This window comes from Aphidius gifuensis, linkage group LG3, assembly GCF_014905175.1.
Source record: "Aphidius gifuensis isolate YNYX2018 linkage group LG3, ASM1490517v1, whole genome shotgun sequence".
Classification (NCBI taxonomy): domain Eukaryota; kingdom Metazoa; phylum Arthropoda; class Insecta; order Hymenoptera; family Braconidae; genus Aphidius; species Aphidius gifuensis.
In genome coordinates, this window is record NC_057790.1 from 27,273,739 (window position 1) to 27,295,248 (window position 21,510).

Genomic DNA, 21,510 nt, shown 5'->3' on the forward strand with positions numbered 1-21,510 from the left:
ATATAATAATACATTTTTAATATGATTTCAAAAATAAAAAAAATTCATTGACCTCACATCGACACACGCACACACACTCATCAACAGAGGTAATTGGCGAATTATTGTAATTTTTTTTTTCATAATTTCTAATTAGAAAAAATAAATTTAATCACTGGAATTTAGTTAAATGATTGTTTGACAATTATTTCAAGTTTTGTCTAGGTCAATTTATAAGAAAAAAAATACAATTAATCACAAGTGAGGACTATTTTTTGTAGCCAAGTCTCCGCCATCATCATATTGATGTTTTTTTTTTTTTTTGACATCAACGGAGAGAGAGCGAAGGAAGGATAACACCGTCGTACTCCACTGCTTATAATCTCTCTTCTGTCATTTAAATCAATTTAAATACTCTCTAAAAATACATGTATTTCTCTGTTTGACATTTAAAATATCAATACAATAATATTATCATTATTATCTAGAAAAAAATCAAAACAATAACATCAAACAGAAACATGTAAGTTTACCAAATTAATTTTTTATTAATTTGTTTTTTTATTTATATAAATCCAGCTAACGCCATATTGTTGTTGTTTTTTTTTTTTATTTTTTCCAATAATGAATAGTGTTATTATTAATATACCTATTCAACAATAGTAATGATAATAATGTCCAATTGCACTAGGTCATTCCGTGATCGTGATAGAAATGATAGACGTGGAGGTGGTGGTGGTGGTGGACAACGTTTTGGTGGTGGTGGTGGACGTGATTCAGGAAATTCATTCGGTGGTAACAACTCCTACAAGAATAATAATAACAATAACAATAATAGTAATCAACAACAACCAGGTGATCGTCTTCGTAAACCTCGCTGGGACAGTGAAAGTCTTATGCCATTTAAAAAAAATTTTTATACACCACATCCAAATGTAGTATCACGTAATCCTCAAACTTATCAACTGGCAAAAGAAATAACATTAAAAGGTTCATCAATACCATCGGCAAATTTGCATTTCGAGGAATCAGGTTTCCCTGATTATGTTGTGACTGAATTACGTCGTCAACGATTTCACGAACCAACGTCAATTCAAGCACAAGGTTGGCCAATTGCATTGTCAGGGAGAGACATGGTTGGTATTGCACAAACTGGATCTGGTAAAACACTAGCTTATATATTACCAGCAATAATACATATTAATCATCAGCCACGTTTAAATCGTGGTGATGGACCAATTGCACTTGTACTAGCACCAACACGTGAATTGGCACAACAAATACAACAAGTTGCTGCTGATTTTGGTGTTGCATCACAAGTTAGAAATACATGTATATTTGGTGGTGCTCCAAAAGGACCACAAGCACGTGATCTTGAAAGAGGAGTTGAAATATGTATTGCCACACCTGGACGTCTTATTGATTTTCTTGAACGTGGTACAACAAATTTACGTAGATGTACATATTTGGTACTTGATGAAGCTGATCGTATGTTGGACATGGGTTTTGAGCCACAAATAAGAAAAATTGTCGAACAAACAAGACCAGATAGACAAGTACTAATGTGGTCAGCAACATGGCCAAAAGAAGTTAGAAATCTTGCTGAAGAATTTTTAACAAATTACATACAAATAAATATTGGATCACTTCAGTTGGCTGCTAATCATAATATACTACAAATTGTTGATGTTTGTGAAGAGCATGAAAAAGAGGAAAAATTAATGAAACTGCTTGAAGAAATATCAAATGAACCAGAAAAAAAAACAATAATATTTGTTGAAACAAAACGTAAAGTTGATGATATAACACGTGCAATAAATAGATATGGATGGAAAGCCATTGGAATACATGGTGATAAAAGCCAACAAGAAAGAGATCATGTTCTTAATCGTAGGTTTTTTTTTTCTCTCAATTTTAATATTATCCTTATAATTTTTTATTTTATTTATTTTTATTTTTTACAGAATTTCGTAATTCACGATCAGAAATTTTAGTTGCTACTGATGTTGCAGCTCGTGGTCTTGGTAAGGATTCAGCATATTTAATTAATTGATTAAAAAATATATATTCCGAATAATATGTAAGGGTCAGGCTGCGATGGTTATTTATATTTTTTATATATAGTTATTTATATTTAAATGTGGCAACGGACGAAAAGCATGTAGCCAGACTGATTAATTTATTTATTTAATAATTTTATTTTTATCTTTTTTTATTAATTATATATAATATTTATTTATTTATTTATCATTTAAAAATAAAAGAGAGAGGTTTTCAGGTAAACAATACATACAATTACAGATAAATAAAAATTTAGTCTTGTCAGTCTGGCATAGTAACGTGCAGTTCTATATTTTTTCAGAGGCACATGCGATGGAGTTTAATTCGTAAGAACTCTAGAAGAGCTTACTTTGGATTTTTAATAATATTTAAAATTGAAATTGGTGGTCACTAGATCCACTCAACAATAAACAACAACAACAACAATAACAACAACAAGCTTTGTTGTTATTATAGGTGTACAAACACCTATTAACAAATTAATTAAATTAATAAATAATTTAACGCTGTGCCTCAATATCAAGCCGTGCCACACAAAAAAAAAAAGCCAATTAAAACACACACTCTCGTTCTGTACGAAGTATTTCAAAGTATGGAAATTATACACATTGTGTTAGGGGATCAACATCGTCATCGTCGTCGTCATCGTCATCATCTTGGCAATGTTTATGAAATAATTGACGACAAAATTATTTTTCAAATTAATTAATGTGTTTTTTTTTTTTTAAAAAAGTCGTCAATTGTTTATTGTTCATGACATTCCAATGAGAGTTGATGTTTAATGTTATTATTACTACTACTGTTGAGGGATCAAAGGATCAAAAATAAGTTGGCTAATTGGAATGTACTACTGTGATAAATAATTTTGTTGTAAGTCCAGCTTATGGTCCATACTTTGGCAACTTTGGTGCAGGAGACAAGGGTGTGAATATTCATTGAGTCAAATGTAATCATGAACTCGCTCCAGATTATTACACTCTGGCGAGACTTCAATGAAAACCATCAGAGCACTGATTCCTCTGCATTTCAAAAAATAATATATTAATTAAAATAATAACTTGATAGAAAATATAAAAATCAATTAAATATTATTCCAGCATTTAACAGGTAATTCAATACTTTTTTAATCCTTGTGGTTCACTTGAATTGTATATTTTATTTTTAATTTAATATGCTTTATTGAAAAAAATATATTTTGCTTTGTTATTCAAATGACACCACAAAAAAAAAAAAATAAATAAAAAATAAAAAAAAAGTAAAAATTCAACAAAACAAAAACAAATTTAAATGAGAAAAAAAAAAAAAAAGATAAAATAACTTTAGCAGAAATTAATGATAAAAATATTACAATTTTTTAAATTCAGATGTGGAAGATGTCAAGTTTGTGATAAATCTTGATTATCCATCAAACTCAGAAGACTATGTCCATCGTATTGGCAGAACTGGTCGTTCACAACGTCTTGGTACAGCTTATGCATTTTTTACACCAGCTAATGCACACAAAGCTAATGACTTGATACAAGTCTTGGAGGAAGCAAAACAAGTTGTTAATCCAAAACTTTATGAGCTGGCAAAAAATAAAAGTAAAAAAGTTTTATTCTATTTTATTTTTAAAAATTAATAAAATCAATTAATTATATTATATTTAATTGTCAACAGGAGGTCGTTTTAATCCAAGAAATGGAGCCAGTAATGGTGGTAATGGTGGTTCACGAAATTACAACAATGGACGTGGTGGTGCTGGTAATTCTCGTGGTGGTTTTCGAGGTAGATTTTCAAATGATCGTCCACGATTTGATCGCAGTGGTGGTGGTGGTGGTGGTGGAGGAAGTGGTGGTGGTGATCGTTCTGGCAGATGGGGATCAAGCAATAATGGTAATAGTTTTATTTATAAAAATAAAAAAAACAATACAACAATTAATACCAATAACAATGATAATAATTGACTTTAAATTTAAATAAGCAGGAAGTAGCAGAGGAGGACATTCAGGTAAACCATATTTTCAAAACAATTATAATTCTGGAAATGGATCAGGCAGTAGCAACACTTATGGATCATCATATGGATCCCAACGAAATGGCTATTGACTGTAATATTAAGTAACAGAAAAAAAAATACTTATTATTATTTAAACAATATTATGGTAAGAAATATCATTATTACTATTATTTGTTTTTTTTTTTTTTTTTTTTCTTTTTTAGTTGTAAAAAAAAATATAAAAATATTATATATTTTGACATTACTAAAAAGTATTCATAGTAAATTATAAAATGATTTATTTAAAAATCATTAAAATATATATTATTAAATTGGCTTTTATTTTATTGTTTTGTTATCTAACATTTTTTTAAAATTTTTAAACAATAATTATATTACAGTTATTATTCTCTAAAGTAAATATAAATAAATAGTAAAAAAAAGATAAAATAAAATAACTAAAGTCTACCCGAGAGACACTTTAATCTATAAGATAACTAGAATATTTAAAATAAATAAATAAATATTAATTCTGTCTTCAGGCATTTATAATAATAAAATAAAATAATAAATAATAATAATAGCAAGATTATGTACTGTGTATATTTTTATATATTTATCCAATCCATCCAATAATTTTTATTTTCAACGAGACAACCAGGCCATTACGGTTCATTTAAAAAAGATAAGCTTTGAACTTTATGTATTAAAAAATATTTAACGACTTTTTTTCATTTGAAAATTGAGACACATCAATGTAATATTTCTATTGGATATAATTATTATCAAAACACATCGTATGACATGATTGCATATTTGCAATATTTTAATTAGCAATTCATTGCGGTGATCATGTGACAGAATACAGATCAATATCACAATGTTAAATATTTTTTGTCTGTTAATTATTTTTCCCAATGATTATTATTTTTATTGTTATTAATTTACTCAATATTATCAGAGCAAGATTAATACTATAATTGTACTTCCTGCAATTTTGTTTTTCTTTATTTTTTATCAATATGTTATCATAATATTTAAATATTTAAGTTGTTAAATGGAAAAAAACTTGTGTTGACATGTTTTTCAAATAAAGTCGATAGCATTATTTTTTTCATTTGTTAAATAGTATGATTAGTCACATTCTCGATGATGTTTCTAGCAAATGAATAATTTTTTTTTTTTTTTACATACATATATGATCCGTGTGTGTCATATTAAATTATCAAGCAATATCATTTATCAACCACCACCACCCTGGCAATAAAAAACCACTGCCACACCTTTTGCCCGCCAATGAAATACAACATTGACAACGTCATCGTCGTATGTTAGAAAAATGAAACCCAGGCAGAGCAAGAGGGAGAGACAATCACATTTTTTCGATAACAATAGCATAAGATAGAAAAGGAAAGAATGATGATAGTCGCAGTCGGCAGTCGGCAGTCGATATTGACTATTGTTATTATTATTAAAATGTATTTATTATAAAAAGAGAGTATGACGCCAGCTGACGTGCTCAGTTGCCGGGTTGATTTTAATTGATGCTGTAGTATTTGATAATAAGTCTCAGTTTGATATTAAAATTTAAAAAATATATTATATACTCTGTTTTAATAAATAAAAAATTATTTAATAATTATGAGTGAAAAAAAAAAACAAGTTAGAGTTTGGTGTGATGGATGGTGAGCCTTATTTATTTTATATCTATATTTAATAAATTATTATTGTTAATCATCATCATGATAATTTAAATTGACATTATTTTGTTTTATTAATAATATATAGTTATGACATGGTGCATTTTGGTCATGCAAATTCATTGAGACAGGCCAAGGCCTTGGGTGATTATTTAGTGGTTGGTGTTCATACTGATGATGAAATAACTAAACATAAAGGACCTCCAGTTTTTACACAAGAAGAACGGTTTGTTAAAATTAAAATAAACATTAACATTAACATAACTTGACATTTATTATATTTGTTATTGTTGTTGTTGTTATTATTATTATCACCTTGGCTGTAGTTAGAACAAATAGCTATAATATAATATCAATCGATAATTTAAAAAATTATTTCAATGTTACAACTGTTGTTGTTGATGATTACTTGATTTTTTTATTTTTCAACCTTGTTTTATTTATTTCAAATTGAATTGACTATTTTTTTGTTTACTTGAGTTAAAAAGTCCATGTCATGGACAAATTAAATAATGATAATAATAATAATAATAGATTATACTATTAATTTTTTAGATATAAAATGGTTAGAGGAATAAAGTGGGTTGATGAAGTTGTTGAAGGTGCTCCTTATGTTACAACACTTGAAACACTGGATAAATATAATTGTGATTTTTGTGTTCATGGTGATGACATTACAATGACAGCTGATGGTATTGATACTTATCATTTTGTCAAAAAAGCTAATCGTTACAGGTAAAATTAATAATAATAATAATATGTATTAAATTTTATTTCTAATAATAATAATAATAATAATAATATCTAATATTTTTAAAGGGAAGTGCAAAGAACTGCTGGTGTCTCGACAACAGATTTAGTAGGTCGAATGTTGTTAATGACAAGACAACATTTTAGACAAGGAGATAGTGAGTATTCAGTTGATAGAGAACCAAGTAAGAGCATGGGTCAAGATAAATTAGCAAGAAGTCCATGGACTGGTTGCTCTCAATTTTTACCAACAACACAAAAAATAATACAATTTAGTGATGGTAAAAGTCCACAGCCAGATGATAAAATAGTATATGTTGCTGGAGCATTTGATTTATTTCATGTTGGTCATCTTGATTTTTTACAAATTGCTAAAAAAGAAGGTGACTATCTTATTGTTGGATTACACACTGATCCAGTTGTCAATCGTTATAAATGTGGAAATTATCCAATAATGAATTTACATGAACGAGTACTAAGTGTACTTGCTTGCAAGGTAATTCATTAATTAATTATACTATTAACTAACAATTATTATGGTTTTAATATATATTTTATTTTTTCAGTATGTCAATGAGGTTGTTATTGGTGCACCATATGAAGTTACTAAAGATTTAATGGAACACTTTAATGTGTCAATTGTGTGTCATGGACAAACACGAATAATGCCATGTTACAATGGAATTGATCCATATGCCGAACCAAAACGACAAAATAAATTTAAATTGTTGGACAGTGGCAATGACATGACAACTGAAAAAATTGTCGAGAGAATTATTCTTCATAGGTAATTTATATTTTTTCATCATTTTACAAGTGTTTTAAAATCATTTTTTTATCATCAATTCAATATGTCAATTTTTAATTCAAATTTATTATTATTTTTTTTTTTCATTATTATTTCAAGCTAAAGAATCATTTTTTTGTTTTTATTTTTTTATTTTCATTATAGGTCTGTGGAACTTTGCTCGATATTTAAAAAAATGACTTATCGATGATTATTTATTTTATTTTTCTTCTTTTTTCTTTTTTTAATAATAAAACATTGAGTCAATATTTTATTTCTATAACATGTTTATTTATTTATCTAATTTTTCACAAAAAAAAAAAAAAAACATGATAATTTAAAATTACAATGGTTTTTTTTACATATTGACATCAGCGTTTGAATTACAGATTGGAATTCGAGGATAGAAATTTGAAAAAGGAAAAAAAAGAACTTGCTGTTTATGAAGCAATTGTTAAATCAAAAAAAGCTGAATTAACTGAATGAAATGCATCATGAAAAATTATTATTTATTCAATTAAAAAAATAAATAAAAAAATAATTATTAACCAGTTAATTTATTTTTAATGAATTGAATATAAACTAATAATTTAATATAAAATAATGTATATGTTGAATATTTTTTAAACACAAATGCCAAAAGAAATTGCAATATTGAGAATCATCATTCATTTATTATTTTCGGTGCATTTTCATTTAAAATAATAATTCTCAATTCACATAATAATATTTAAGAAATATAAGCAATTAAAATAACACGCGCAATTTAAATTTTAATTATCAATCTTAGTTTTACGAAAAAAATATAAAATAAACAAATCATGTATATCATTCACAAAATTTCTATACACGTATTATTTAAATATAAACAATTTTTATTTTTAATTACATTGAATAATAAATTGATTAATAAAACCAAAGACAAATGGAAAAAAAAAAAAAAAACAATATGTCTCATCAATTTTTAAATTATAAAATCAAAAAAAATAAAATAAAATAATTGTGTATATATTATATAAATTATTTTCAGTCAATAAATAATAGCTAAATAAATAATAAATTTAAATATTATCATTGCAAAATAATACTGTTATAAAATTATTAATTATTGTGTTTCCATAATTATTTACATTGTGAGTTTGTCATAAATATCGAATTACCTAAAACCATCCCTCACCCGACATCCCATCCTTTACCCCCAATTTCTTTCTATTTTTCAAATTATTTCCATCAAAAAATAAATAATATATATCTATATGATAAACTTAAACAAAAATAAAATGAGTAAATTGTTGTTGCATTTATTTCATTATTTACTCATTTTATTTTGTTCAGGTAACGTAATAGCGATGCAAAAATAATACTACTATTATTTCGTTTAAATTATATTTAAAAAAAGTGATGAATTAATTTTTTTTATTGAACTGTGGATCTACCAGTATAACCCTGTGATGTTGGATCACAATATTTTCTAGCTCTATCTCTGACTAATTCATCTATTGATTTATTTTGGGGTACGCTTGTTAGCAATGCAATATTATGAAGGCGAGATGCAAGATAACACATGACAAAAGTTGAAAATATTAATAATAAACCTAGACCAATGGAAATGTACAAGAAATTACTACAATTATTATCAAATCCAACTGCAAATTTGTCGTATACATCTGAAACAAAATGATAATAATTTATTATTGCTGTTGTTTGATAAATTTGATGAATAAATTTAACATACCACTTGGCATCATAACAGTGTACTCGATATTTTCTTTAATTTTTGTAAATTGTGTTGAATCATTGTATTGCTTAATTAAATGTTCAGATTTTGGTAAATTATTATTATTATTGCTTTCATTTATTTCTTCTTCGACAATACCAATCGTACGTCTTTTTCTTTTTCCATGACCTGATGGTTCAAATAAATCTAGACAAAAATCCTAAAAAAAAAAAAAAATAGAAAATAATTAATTTATTGATATAAAATATATCTAGGAGAAGATTTAATTTAATTTAATTTGAAATAAATTCATCAACTTACTGGCTGACAATCAAAAGGTTCCATACAAGCTTTTATTTGTGAATGAATCCATAAAGTTGATCTTTCTCTCATGGAGCTCAATAAAAATGCCTCAAAATCAAGATAAACCTCATTTTTTCTATCCTTGTATCTTGCAGGTTGATGTGGTATTATTGATGCAAAGTCACGATTTCTGCAGCCATCCTTGACCAAAGTAACACTACCTGGTGCATGTGGTTGATCTGGATCAGGACTAACTGTGACTTCTAATAATTTAATAAATCCCCACGCACTTTCAGTATTTATTCTTGCTCGTAACTGTAATTTAGTACCAATTGGTACTGCCTGATCAACAGCCTCTGGTCTTATTGAATTATCTGATATATTACCAGCTGCTTCACGATACAATGCAACTTCATATTCTAATCTTCCTGGTGTTTCTTCAACAACACCAGATACACGTGCACCATGTGGACTAATCAATAATAATAATAATATTAATTTAATTATTTTAAAAAAAGAAATAATTTACTTACAATGTACCAGCAAAACCAGCAGCTTTGTGTCGTAAAAGTGTTGGCTCTGGTGGTCTACACATTAAAATTAATTCTTGATCAGCCATCATGACAACACCAGGAAATGCTGGAAACCATATTTTCAAATGAACGAAACCCTTAAACAAATAAAATAATCATGATGATGTATTTTTTATAAAAATTTATTTATGACTTTTATTTATATTTATATTTAAATACATACATTTTGCTTGAGAATACCACATCTTGAAAAATCTGTTACTTTTAAAAAATAATTGTCTTCTTGTGGATCAGTTGGATCTGGTCGTATTTGACAATGAGTATCAGTCAATGGATCAGCAGCTCTGTCATCAGCAAATAGTGGTGCACCTTTGAAACCAATTGGTCGTCTTACTTTGGCTGTTAAATAATCCGAGCTTGATGTTGTTGAGCTACATTGTATATCAGTTATTTCATAATCATAGTGTGCTTCAGCTATTATAAAAACCTATTTGTATATTTTGAAAAAAAAAAAAAAAGTATATAATTTTTATTTTTTCACTTGAACAATTGTGTTATTATTGAATAAAATCTTTCACAAACCGTATAGAATATAGCAATTAAAATTCGCCACATGATAATTAGACACTTGGTAATTTATTGATAGTGATGTATTTCAAAGAAAGGTTCACGATGAACTGAACTTGAAGAAAACTAGTCTATGCGTCTAGTGGGGTAGTCAAAGCAAGTTAAAGTTTCTCCCGCTCTCTTTATTTTATTTTTTATATTTTGAATTTAGGTGTTTTGCTTTTGATGTAAATTGAAAAGAAAGGCAAAATTCAACAGAAGCAAGACAACAAAAGACAAGACAACAAGGTACTGTTAATGCATGGCCAATGCTTCAGCTAACAACTATCCTCATGGATCATAATAATGCGCGCAACTTTGTTCAATCTTCAGCAAAGAGTGACGAAAAATTTATGTTTTTATATGTTAACTATATATAACATGATGACAATAACTTTTTATACATCAACTGATTTTTCATTAATATTTTTTATGCTATAGCTTACAAATCAAATGCTAAACATAATTTGGTGATTTATTAGAATTAATAATAATGAGGCTTTTTGATTGAGTTGCAATTTTTTTTTTTCAAGCTGTAGCTTCAAGTACATACACTTAATATACATGTAATAATGTTATATAGTTTTACGGTATTAGACCATCCACGGAGGGTCAGTGGACGCAGCGAGTCGTCGCGAAAACACACTCAGTTGCAATTTAGATATGTATATATGTATATTATAAAAATACAGAGCGAATGAGTTGAGTGGACTTGTTGGTCCTTTTTTTATAAATATAAAATTGGGTCAGCACCACTTTAAATTTATTTTAAATTTATTTTATTATATATTAAAATTTCATTATAATATATTGGTATATTTTTCTTTGGATTAATAAACTTGTTTTTTATGACATTTTATTTATTTCAACGGTTTCACATCGTTAATTCTACTGACCATTAATTTTTTGGTTACTAAACCGGGATTTTTAGCATCGACCTTGCCTCTTGAACCATCTGCATTTAATTTTTAATTTTTAACGGTTAATTAGTTTATTAGAGAAAATATATTATATTTATAGTCAATCAATTTTTTTTTTTATTTTTAATAATGTACTTGTCACTGGTGCTGCAGTTGATGAATCAATTCTTGTTGACAATTACCATTTAGTTACGCGTTATATTTTCACGCATCTTGCAAATACATTTTTTTTTATTTTCCGTTATTCAATTTTTTTTATAAAAATTTTCATTAAATAAATATACATTTTATATTTTATTTTCAAGTTACATAAAGAATTCGCAAGTTTTATAAATTTATAATAAATTCAATTATAAATAATAATTGGATCTGTTGGAAATCTCGATATCGAATTTTACTGTTATGATACAGTATAAAAAAGATTTTTCCATATAATCAACAATTTTATATCTCACTTTTTTTTTTTTTTTTAATTATAATAGGTATATCTTGCTTATGATTTTTTTCTTTTTCATCAACACGCAAACAAACTTCATCGTCTCGAAAATATTCATGCAAGCATTGCAATTTTTCTTTTTTTTTCACTTTTTTCTTTTTTTTTTTTTGATAACAAATATTTCTTGGATTATGAATTTTTATATTATTCAAGAAGCAAGTTATTCTTACTCCATGTATTATTATTAAATTAAATATTCTACACAGAAAAATTTGAAAAAAAAAAAAAACATCCTAATGAATTAAAGGCTTTTTGCAAAATAAATAAATACCTCGTATTCATGCAAGAGAAAAGATTAATGATATAATTACCCGTTATAATAAAAAAAAAAAAACAACAACAAGCATATAGATATAGGTATAGATATAGACTATATAATATTTATTGCAATAAGATACGCATCTTTTAATATTATATATATGTTGCGGTCAATGTCGGCAAGTCAATTGCCTTATTATGTAATGTAAATTTGTCACGGATCATGACTTTGATCTGTAATTATAATAATAATATAATAATGATTTTTATGGTTTCAACAATAACAAATACCCTGGCGTTCCGATTTTTCCTTTTTTTTCTAATTTTACAAAATCGGAAAAAGTCGGAGAAAGTTGAAGATAATGTTTTTATTCCAAATTTATCTTGGAAATTTATTATTTTATTTCAGCAATATGCAGAGATGACCAGAGTACGAAGTAAAATTATTTTTTATAATTTAAGTGCTATAAAAAATATAAAAAAACAAATAAGTAATGAATATAAAAAATTGAGCAAGAATGATGTTTGATGAACTTTTTTTTTTTTTTTTATTCTTGGTCGTTCCGCTTACATATTTTGCACACCTTTTTTTTTGAAAAAAAAAAACAGCATATATACACTTGATATATGTATATTATACTTCCTAGTTACGTTATACCAGCGAGGCATCGCGCGAAACAATTTATCCAATTATTTATTCATAAATCAGTAAATTATTATTAAAATTGCAGGTTATTATGATTGATGATGACTGATAACGTTTATTATATTAAACCTAAATATTATTATTTTATCATTTTACATCGCAGCATTATATAATATTCAATTTGGCAAAATTTATTACAATTTAAATATTTATACCATTAATAAATTAAAATATTCTGTATAATAGCAATTTAATCGCAATATTTATATCATAATGTATTTCTCATACGAGAATAGAAAAAGAAAAAAAAATATCGCTTGAGATATTCGTATAATGCATGGTAATCGAAAAACTGTGATTATTTTATTTATAATAATATAAATATAAAATATTATTGTTGAAATATTTTTTTTTTTTGTATTAAATGACGGGCGCAGTTATATGACATACTGCACCACTTGGGTAATTTCAATTTGTCAAATTATATACTGCTATTATTATCGTTTCATTTATTTTTATTTAAATTTTTCTGTTACAATGATCCCGTATGTTATGTATTATCAATATCAATGCCCAATAAATCCATTCATATGTTTAAATACTCGTGACTTGGTCAACAATGATCCACTCTATACAAAATGTTTTTTTTTATTTTTCGTTCCTTTGACCCAAATTATTATGATGATGATGATGATGTGCAAAAAATAAATTAAATTAATGGACAAAAAATTGAAATAAAAACATTAAAAACGAAGCAATCTTATCATGTCACTAATGGCATCGAGTTTTCAACATAAAATGTTGTTGTTGAATGAAAGATGTTTTATGCTAAGTGATCGATCGTTGCCCAAATCACGAAGCAAGTAGTAAATCTTTTTTTTTTTTTTTTTTTATCAAGAACAATGATGGATAACTTCTCACTTGGTCAAATATTACTTGGCCTTTAAAAGCCATTCAACCATAAAAATTTGATTCAGTCGTTCATCGTTTATCCTCACGAAAAATGCAAAAACAAAATAATAAATTTAATAACTTGAAAATTTGGTTGTTTAATCATCAGGTACAATTTAATTAAATTTATATTTTATATTTTATATAACATATGAAATTTTATTTATTTATTTTTAGATTTTTTTAATTTTAATGATAACTGTGTTGTTAACAAAATGTGATGATTCAATTAATTTACCTCATCATACTGTGGCAAATAATAATAGTCGAGTAGCTAAACATTTATATCTACCAGATGAAAATGAGCCAGAATTTATATTGCCTGAAGTTGTTGATAATCGTGTGAGGATGTTACCAGCAGCAATCAATGCTCCATCAGTCTCATCACTGGCTAATTCAAGAATCATCAAAATAATGTCAATGTCCTGTCGATATGATGACAAAGATCATACATATTTTAGAGCATCAATACTTGCTCCACGTAATTTTCAACAGCCAATTGTTGACAGTGAAAATATTCCAAGTGATTTATGTGCTATTAAAAAAATAAACAATGAATATCTTGTTGATTTTACCAATAAATTATTTTTAAATTGTGGCATTCAAGATTGTTCCAGTGAAATTGAAAAATTTCATTGTTTAAATATTCGTTTTCCAATTATTTCCGGACTACGATTAAAGCAAGACATGAAAATTCTTCTCCGTTGCAGAGTACAAGAAAAAATAACATCACACACTAAAAGAATAAATTTAAAAACATTGGACACGTAATATCATCAATAAAATACATCTTTCGTTTAAATTATCTTTTAAATTATAATTAATTTTTATAGATCAGCAAGAATGTCACCAAGAATAGCAACTGGTGGTGATAAAAATATATTTGAGACAGATATTGGTTTGTATAGAAAAGCCCTTGGTTCAGATAATTTATTTGATGCTAAAATTCAACCAGGTGGAACAGTCATACTTGGAGAAAAAATACTACTGAGAGTTGTTGTTCGTGATGGTGATGGTGAGTGATGTATGCATTCATTCAAACGTAACGAGTTCAGTCAATTATCTGGGTCAAATAATTTACAACTTGTTATTTATTTATTTATTTATTTATTTAGGCTGGAAGTATTCAAAAATAAGTGATGTAAGTTTGCACTATGTTGAAAATAATAATAGAAAAAAAAATATAATAAATAGTCTTTGGATTCTTGATGGAAATGGTTGTTTAAATCCTAGTCTTGATAGAATAACATCAAGACAACAATATCAAGTATCGTCTCTTGAAACGTATTTCATCTTTGAAGCATTTATGTTTGACAATATGAGGGAAAGCGATGAAATGACAATGAGTGTCAAGGTTACTGGTTGTCTAGATGTTAATGACTGCATTATAAATTGTAGCTCATCAGATCAACGAGTACGTAAATCAAGAAGCTTGAAAAATAATTTACACAATCAAACTGTTGATTATTTACTTGATGATATATCATTTCGTGTGATTTATCAAAAACAACATGATGATAAATACATTACTCCAGCTATTTATACAATATTTTTCATATTTATTTTAATTGTTGTAATAACACTTATTTGCACATTAAGCGTACAACAAAGACAAAAGAAAAATCAAAGATTTTATTGAAAATATTATGTATTTTGTTATGTTTTGTGTATTAATATGAAAAATAAAAAATAAAATTTAAAATGGAATATACCAAGAGTCAAGCTCTCGACACAAACGTATACCAAGACAGCAAAATACTGCAGAAGTTACAATTTTTTTGACAAATTTATCTTTAAATATGTTGGTGGTACACTTGAGTGAACAAAAACATAAATCATCAAAGCAACGCCAATCTCCAATATGATTAACAAACTCAACCTCTTTTTTATGCTTAACTTGTTCTGTAAATTATTAAATTATCAATATAATACAATGGACATTGAATGACATGGTCTGATAATTAAATATTTATAATATTATATTTTACCAAATAAAATTTCCCTGGGACTTTTTTTATTTTTAATATTTGTCTTGTTGTCTTTGGCTGATGTTGAATTGTCATTTTCATAGAGTGAAGGACAACTTGGATAATGTGATGAATTATCTTGACTAGACCTATCATCATCATCATCGTCATCTTGATGTTTTTTATTTGATTTTACTACATTTTTTTTATTATTAACCTTGATAGATGGACTTGAATATTTAAAATTATCTTGTTCATTGTCGTATGAATCATTTGCTAAAATGTAGCCATCAAAGTATTTTGTGGTGCCAGTTGTTGTGTCAGTATTGTGTTCACTGTGATGTGATTGATCAGAGACCAATAATGATATACCAGCTGATATTCTGTCATATGTTTTGTCATTACGAGGATTATCTGGTGATGGATTTTTTGAGGATAATTTCGTATGCTTTGGTGATTTTTTTTTAGATGAGCTAGCTTTTTTTACATCTTGAGGAGTACATTTTGGAGTTTTTTCACTCAGCAAATTGTGATGACGTTTTTTAGTGAACGATGGAACTGGTGTGACTGATGTTTCATCTGGCAAAATTACATGACTCAATACTATACTCTCATTGGAATTTGAGTCACTTTGATATTCACTTGTACCTAATTTGTCAAATTTAAATTGTCGATTTTTTTGTTCATCAACACTCGATGAATATGATGATGAATATGTTAATTGTTTTCTTATTGTTTTATCATGATAATGATGATCAGTCTCTCGTTGTAATTTTTTTTCAGCTTGCAGCTTTTTTTCATAGTCTAAATTTTCATTGATTGTTACAACAAATTATCATTAAGTTATTTTGTTATTTGTTTTAAAAAACAATGGATAAAAATTTACCTAATTTACGTTGGTTGGCTTTAGCACATTTAGGATGACACACAGACATTTAAATATCCCTTCTACAGAAATTTAATATTGTAAATATTATCCAAAAATTATGTAGAAACATATTGTCAATTAAATTTAACCTTTTAACCAATAAATTTTTTAATTAAAACAAAATAAAATAATAATAACAATATTATGTAAAAAATAAAAAAAACAAAAGATATTAAATTTGAGTAATTAATTTGATGGCTTCAATAAAAATAAAACTTTGTTGAAAATAAAACTTGATTCTCCTAACGAAATTAAATTTATATTTATTTATTTTTTTATTTGATGAAAATTGACCAAATTTAACATCTCTATATATTAATTATATCATGTTTTGCGATGATTTTTAAATTTAAAAAAAAAATAATAATAACATAAATAAATATGGCTACCGTTGGCTCCTCAGCGCCGTCTCGTGGCTTTTTCTGTATGTCAGATCATTTGTCAACAACAACAAAAAACATGTGTTTCGTATATTGTTATTGTTGTTTGTCAATATTGATAAACTAACTGATCAATAACAACTTGAATGTACATGAATAAAAAAATAAATAAATAATGAAAAGAATAAAAAAAGTTCCATTGCAACCAAATAAATTATTTGAAGAGTGGCTTGAAGAATGGAGAGAAGCACTTAAGGAAAAAAGTCCACAACATTATATTGGTTTGTCAAAAGCTCTATCTTCATTAAAAAAATATCCTTTAAAACTTGAATCCGGAAAAGATTGTATAATTATTGAACATTTTGGAAAAAAATTATGTGATCTCATTGATACTAAATTGGCAAATCATTTGAAGACACAAGCTGAGTTTGATTACAATCATGTCATCAATAATATTGGTACCATTTACAATAATCCTGGACTCAAAAGAAAAATTCCACAAAGTCGTGGACCAAGTCCAGTATCTAAAAAATCAAATAACAACAAACAAGTGGTTCAACATCAACATTTATTATCACCATCACCATCACCACCACCAAGAGCAGTACCAGCACCAACAGGACCACCACAACCACAACAACAGCAACATGTTAATCCAACAACAGCTTTAAGATTAAAACCATATGCATTTGATATTTATTTGATTGTTGATTCACATGAGGTGGATAGGTAATTATTATCAATATAAATTTTTTTGTTACACATTTATTATTTATTTATTTAATTAATTAAATTACAGAGGAAAGCAAGCTGTTGATCAAACAACAAATGAACTCAAAAAAACTGGAATATTATTTGAGACACGCCATTTAAATGTTGGAGATTTTACATGGATTGCTAGATGCAAATCAACAGGAAAAGAATTGGTATTGCCTTACATTGTTGAGAGAAAAAGAATTGATGATTTTAGTGGAAGTGTTAATGATGGAAGATTTCGTGAACAAAAATTTCGATTGAAAAGATCAGGCATTGAAAATGTAATTTATCTGGTAGAAAATCGAGCTGGTTATGAAAAATCAGATTATGGTATGCCAATATCAAGATTGAGACAAGCAGCTACAAATACCATGATCCAAGATGGATTCACTGTACGATACACAAGAGATCATCGTGATTCAATGTTGTACTTGGCAACTGTTACATCATCAATTACTCGAAAATATGAAGTAATTAATTACAAGTGTTTATTTATTTTTGTTTAATAATTAATTGAATTTTTTAATTAATTTTTTTAGGCAAAAGAATTGGTAGAGTGTGAAAAAAATGATCTTGTACCATCTAGTCTTCTTGGACAGACAATTTATTTACTTGAATTCCAAAAGTTTGATCAAGCTGGAGCAAAAATTAAAGTATGTGTTAACAAAACACTTGGAATCTTATTATTTTTTATTAAATAAATACCTACTAATTTCAAATAAATATAAATTATGATTGCAGGCTCTAAAAGTCAAGGATATGTTTGTTCGTCAATTGATAAAACTTAAAGGTTTATCATTGGCAAAAGTATCAGCAATTATTAACAGATATCCTTCACCATTGGCATTAAAAAGAGCTCTTGAAAATACAACAACAGGTGAAAAAATGCTGGCAACAATCCCATATGGATCTACCAACAAAAATATTGGTCCTGCTATTGCCAAAATTGTTTATCAGCTTTATACTAAAAATGTACTTTACTAGATAATTAAATATTCAATATAATTTATTATTATTTTTTTCATGTGATAATATCGAAATAAAAGAGATTAATTAAAATGTAAATTTAATGCAAAACATTTTTATTTGTTTTTTATAATTTCTAATATTTCTAACTGTACAAATAATCGCCATTGTTGTTGTTGTTGTTGTTGTTGTTGTTGTTGTTGACTTTGATTTATAAAATTTATATTGGTTTACAATTGGCATAAAGACCAGGACATTGAGTTGGACCAAGACCAATTGATGGCTTAAAATGTGGGGTTTCACCATCTTCAGCAACACGATATGCCTTGGTTCTTCCAAATGTATTGTAAACAACATCCATCTCTGGGTCTTTATCAACTTTTTCACCTTTAGCTTTTAATCCTCTGATAATTATCTCACGAAGTAATGGAGGTAAATCCATGGTCTTTGAAAATAGCTTTACTTTTCTTGGATCTGGTTGTTGCAAATACTTGTACTCTTCATCTTTTGGAATTAATTGATAATCAGTTTTATAACTTGCACCATCAATTTGTACTATTTCACTTTTACCACGAAATACTTTTTCACACAATACAGCAACTTTTCTATCACCAGTCTGATAAAACAAAAATAATAAAAAATGATAAATTAAAAATAATAATAAATAATTAAAATTTTATATATAATCTATTTTATACCTCATCAACTGGAAGTGCAGCAACTTTTAATATTTTTGTATAACAAGGCTCTGGATAACGTTGGAACCTCTGTCTAATGACAATTCTATTTTTTCCATAATTTTTCAAGTTACCAACTATTTCCCATAGACTTTTGCCCTTAAAATCAGTAACTCGACCAACTAATTGAACTGGTGGCATTTTTATATTATTATTATTACTATTATTAATGTGTCAACAATTTAATAATAAATTAAATAACAATTGTAAATTGTTTTTTTTTTTTTATTTTTAATTAATAATGGTAGCTAAATAGGAGGTTATGGCCAAAGTTTGTAAATAATAACAATAATAAGTCTGCTATATTAAAAAAAAAAATATATACTAGTTTTGTGCGCCATCTCCTGTAGACTTAAAAAACGGTACTACGTCGCCAAATTATATGATGATAAAGTAAAATGGTAATGCAGAATCTTTTTTTTAAAAAAAAAAAAGCGACGTTGTTTAAGTTGAAAATTGAAATTGATAAATAAAAAAAATAAAAAATACAGTCATCTATAAAATTGAAAAATACACGTTTTTCTTTAAATAATTTTTTTTTTATAATAATTAGTTAATGAGATAAAAAATAAAAACAAAATTTTTTTTTTTTTTAAAAATACTTTTTTTTAAACATATAACTTGTGACAACTTCTTTAAAAATTAATAAATTGACTTGGAAATTTGACTGTAGCTTTATTATAGACTAGCGATGGCAACAGTAACATTAAAAAATCTATTTATTTATATTGTTTAATTTTTTTTATTTATTGTGTTTTACTGATGAAAAATTCAATTTGCCAAACTTTGAGTGAAAAAAGAGTCGGAGAAATTTAAAAACTGAGTAACTTGTCAGCGACAATATTGTTAAGCAGTATATCAAGAAGTTTTATACAAATTTTTAGATATTTTTATTAATTATTCACGGAGTTATTAATTTAACAACAAATTCAGAAGCACCGTTAAGGCTTTACATGCGTGATTGTCCGCTCCTTCTCTCGCGAACGCCTATGCTCGCGCGTTCGTATATCTATTAAATACAAACGATATACGCGCTATTTATCAATTTTAATTTTTAACTTAAACAACGTCGCTTTTTCTTGTCTTCGAGCGCGGAGCGTGTTACTGTATCCGGACCCTCAATTACTCTGACATCAATTCCATGGCAGAGTAATTTCTCCGCCATCAATCGCATAGCGGAGTAATTTCTCCGGAAATGGGCTAAAAACAGAGTAATGCCGGAGAAAGGCGTAGTAATGGCGGAGAAATATTTCTACCAGGGCATTACATACAGCATTATCACCAAATAAATTAGGTTTTATTATTATGGATGGTAAAAATGTATCATTTGAAATTCTTCAAGAAAATACCAAAGAAATAATTTGTGAATTTAATGTTACGTCACCTAATAAATACGGTTTGTAATTTTATAATGCAAAAATAGCAATATCTATTAAATAATAATTGATTTTTCATTATTAATTATTGTTATTATTGTTTTTATAAAAAAAAGGATATGAACTTTTTCAAGTGATCACTAAAATAGAGAATAAATTAATTTTTAGCTATTTATTATTAATAATTATTAATAATATTATTTTATTCAGAGTAAAGAGCTCATACATAGCGGGGGTGAACTAGTGACCGCATGAATCGCAAATAACTACCCAAGTAATGATGCAACCTTCAAAATAATTACTAATAAAACAATAAAAATAATGCAACCTTAAAAATAGTAACCAATAAAACTGCAGAAGGGTTACAATTTATCGAACGCTGTCAGGCGCTGTCAACCTCATCAACAAATCAATAAATTTTTTTATTCACCAAATTACAAGGTAATTATTTTTATAATTGTTGATTAATGAATTTTTAGTAATAAAAATAATTTTTTAGTTTGATACAGAATCATTAAAAGATTTGATACCAAATAATAATAGATTTGCATATATTATTTTGGACTGGAAAGGTGCATTAATTGCCACAGCTGATGGCGATAAGAAAAAAATACTTAAAAAAATAACAATTAAGGAAAATCCTATTGTAGATTTACAGTATAGTGATAGCTTACTTAAAGAGGTTATTTTAAATGCAAACAGATTATTAATAACA

General features: G+C 26.7%; 7 protein-coding genes across 8 annotated transcripts; 4 read left to right on the forward strand and 3 right to left on the reverse strand.

Annotated features, from left to right (window-relative positions):
- The first annotated feature begins 68 nt into the window (after positions 1-68).
- Positions 69-4,605, forward strand: LOC122853446 (ATP-dependent RNA helicase dbp2-like). 2 transcript variants are annotated; one of them, XM_044153930.1, is made up of 6 exons: positions 69-502; positions 671-1,869; positions 1,944-2,003; positions 3,405-3,623; positions 3,700-3,915; positions 4,004-4,605. In XM_044153930.1, coding segments are annotated over exons 1-6 (1,821 nt in total). In that variant the 5' UTR covers positions 69-500; the 3' UTR covers positions 4,129-4,605. The 2 variants fall into 2 exon arrangements, with proteins under 2 accessions (XP_044009865.1, XP_044009866.1); XM_044153931.1 differs by having other exon boundaries at positions 4,007-4,471.
- An 842-nt stretch (positions 4,606-5,447) lies between these two features.
- On the forward strand, positions 5,448-8,335 carry LOC122853448 (ethanolamine-phosphate cytidylyltransferase). Its single transcript, XM_044153933.1, has 6 exons — positions 5,448-5,703; positions 5,807-5,944; positions 6,274-6,453; positions 6,538-6,964; positions 7,035-7,255; positions 7,645-8,335. The coding sequence occupies exons 1-6, from the start codon at positions 5,660-5,662 to the stop codon at positions 7,739-7,741; spliced, it is 1,107 nt and encodes a 368-aa protein (XP_044009868.1). The 5' UTR covers positions 5,448-5,659; the 3' UTR covers positions 7,742-8,335.
- Positions 8,336-8,353: 18 nt separating this feature from the next.
- Positions 8,354-10,591, reverse strand: LOC122853447. Its single transcript, XM_044153932.1, has 6 exons — positions 10,391-10,591; positions 10,032-10,295; positions 9,809-9,945; positions 9,294-9,747; positions 8,991-9,192; positions 8,354-8,922 (listed from the first exon to the last, which is right to left on the reverse strand). Exons 1-6 carry the CDS (start codon positions 10,421-10,423, stop codon positions 8,672-8,674), a joined length of 1,341 nt encoding a protein of 446 aa, XP_044009867.1. The 5' UTR covers positions 10,424-10,591; the 3' UTR covers positions 8,354-8,671.
- Positions 10,592-13,769: 3,178 nt separating this feature from the next.
- Positions 13,770-15,324, forward strand: LOC122853449. Its single transcript, XM_044153934.1, has 4 exons — positions 13,770-13,794; positions 13,863-14,452; positions 14,519-14,700; positions 14,801-15,324. Exons 2-4 carry the CDS (start codon positions 13,878-13,880, stop codon positions 15,322-15,324), a joined length of 1,281 nt encoding a protein of 426 aa, XP_044009869.1. The 5' UTR covers positions 13,770-13,794; positions 13,863-13,877.
- On the reverse strand, positions 14,777-16,679 carry LOC122853450. Its single transcript, XM_044153935.1, has 3 exons — positions 16,539-16,679; positions 15,674-16,456; positions 14,777-15,587 (listed from the first exon to the last, which is right to left on the reverse strand). Exons 1-3 carry the CDS (start codon positions 16,585-16,587, stop codon positions 15,382-15,384), a joined length of 1,038 nt encoding a protein of 345 aa, XP_044009870.1. The 5' UTR covers positions 16,588-16,679; the 3' UTR covers positions 14,777-15,381.
- A 339-nt stretch (positions 16,680-17,018) lies between these two features.
- On the forward strand, positions 17,019-18,791 carry LOC122853452 (crossover junction endonuclease MUS81). The gene is made up of 4 exons (XM_044153939.1): positions 17,019-17,689; positions 17,760-18,186; positions 18,256-18,369; positions 18,458-18,791. Exons 1-4 carry the CDS (start codon positions 17,136-17,138, stop codon positions 18,698-18,700), a joined length of 1,338 nt encoding a protein of 445 aa, XP_044009874.1. The 5' UTR covers positions 17,019-17,135; the 3' UTR covers positions 18,701-18,791.
- LOC122853453 lies at positions 18,770-19,691 on the reverse strand. The gene is made up of 2 exons (XM_044153940.1): positions 19,381-19,691; positions 18,770-19,298 (listed from the first exon to the last, which is right to left on the reverse strand). Exons 1-2 carry the CDS (start codon positions 19,558-19,560, stop codon positions 18,903-18,905), a joined length of 576 nt encoding a protein of 191 aa, XP_044009875.1. The 5' UTR covers positions 19,561-19,691; the 3' UTR covers positions 18,770-18,902.
- Positions 19,692-21,510: the final 1,819 nt, after the last annotated feature.

Coding starts and splice junctions, on each gene's coding strand:
- LOC122853446 (XM_044153930.1), top strand. Junction 1,870..1,943: donor AAGAGATCATGTTCTTAATC/GTAGGTTTTTTT, acceptor TATTTTTTACAG/AATTTCGTAATTCACGATCA. Junction 3,916..4,003: donor ATGGGGATCAAGCAATAATG/GTAATAGTTTTA, acceptor AATTTAAATAAG/CAGGAAGTAGCAGAGGAGGA.
- LOC122853448 (XM_044153933.1), top strand. CDS start 5,660: ATGAGTGAAAAAAAAAAACAAGTTAGAGTTTGGTGTGATGGATG. Junction 5,704..5,806: donor AGAGTTTGGTGTGATGGATG/GTGAGCCTTATT, acceptor AATAATATATAG/TTATGACATGGTGCATTTTG. Junction 6,965..7,034: donor TAAGTGTACTTGCTTGCAAG/GTAATTCATTAA, acceptor TTATTTTTTCAG/TATGTCAATGAGGTTGTTAT.
- LOC122853447 (XM_044153932.1), bottom strand. CDS start 10,423: ATGTGGCGAATTTTAATTGCTATATTCTATACG. Junction 10,296..10,390: donor TAATTGCTATATTCTATACG/GTTTGTGAAAGA, acceptor ATATACAAATAG/GTTTTTATAATAGCTGAAGC. Junction 8,923..8,990: donor CACTGTTATGATGCCAAGTG/GTATGTTAAATT, acceptor ATTTTGTTTCAG/ATGTATACGACAAATTTGCA.
- LOC122853449 (XM_044153934.1), top strand. CDS start 13,878: ATGATAACTGTGTTGTTAACAAAATGTGATGATTCAATTAATTTACCT. Junction 14,453..14,518: donor AATTTAAAAACATTGGACAC/GTAATATCATCA, acceptor TAATTTTTATAG/ATCAGCAAGAATGTCACCAA. Junction 14,701..14,800: donor TGTTGTTCGTGATGGTGATG/GTGAGTGATGTA, acceptor TTATTTATTTAG/GCTGGAAGTATTCAAAAATA.
- LOC122853450 (XM_044153935.1), bottom strand. CDS start 16,587: ATGTCTGTGTGTCATCCTAAATGTGCTAAAGCCAACCAACGTAAATTA. Junction 16,457..16,538: donor AGCCAACCAACGTAAATTAG/GTAAATTTTTAT, acceptor ATGAAAATTTAG/ACTATGAAAAAAAGCTGCAA. Junction 15,588..15,673: donor TCCCAGGGAAATTTTATTTG/GTAAAATATAAT, acceptor AATAATTTACAG/AACAAGTTAAGCATAAAAAA.
- LOC122853452 (XM_044153939.1), top strand. CDS start 17,136: ATGAAAAGAATAAAAAAAGTTCCATTGCAACCAAATAAATTATTTGAA. Junction 18,187..18,255: donor CAATTACTCGAAAATATGAA/GTAATTAATTAC, acceptor TAATTTTTTTAG/GCAAAAGAATTGGTAGAGTG. Junction 18,370..18,457: donor AAGCTGGAGCAAAAATTAAA/GTATGTGTTAAC, acceptor TTATGATTGCAG/GCTCTAAAAGTCAAGGATAT.
- LOC122853453 (XM_044153940.1), bottom strand. CDS start 19,560: ATGCCACCAGTTCAATTAGTTGGTCGAGTTACTGATTTTAAGGGCAAA. Junction 19,299..19,380: donor CTGCACTTCCAGTTGATGAG/GTATAAAATAGA, acceptor TTGTTTTATCAG/ACTGGTGATAGAAAAGTTGC.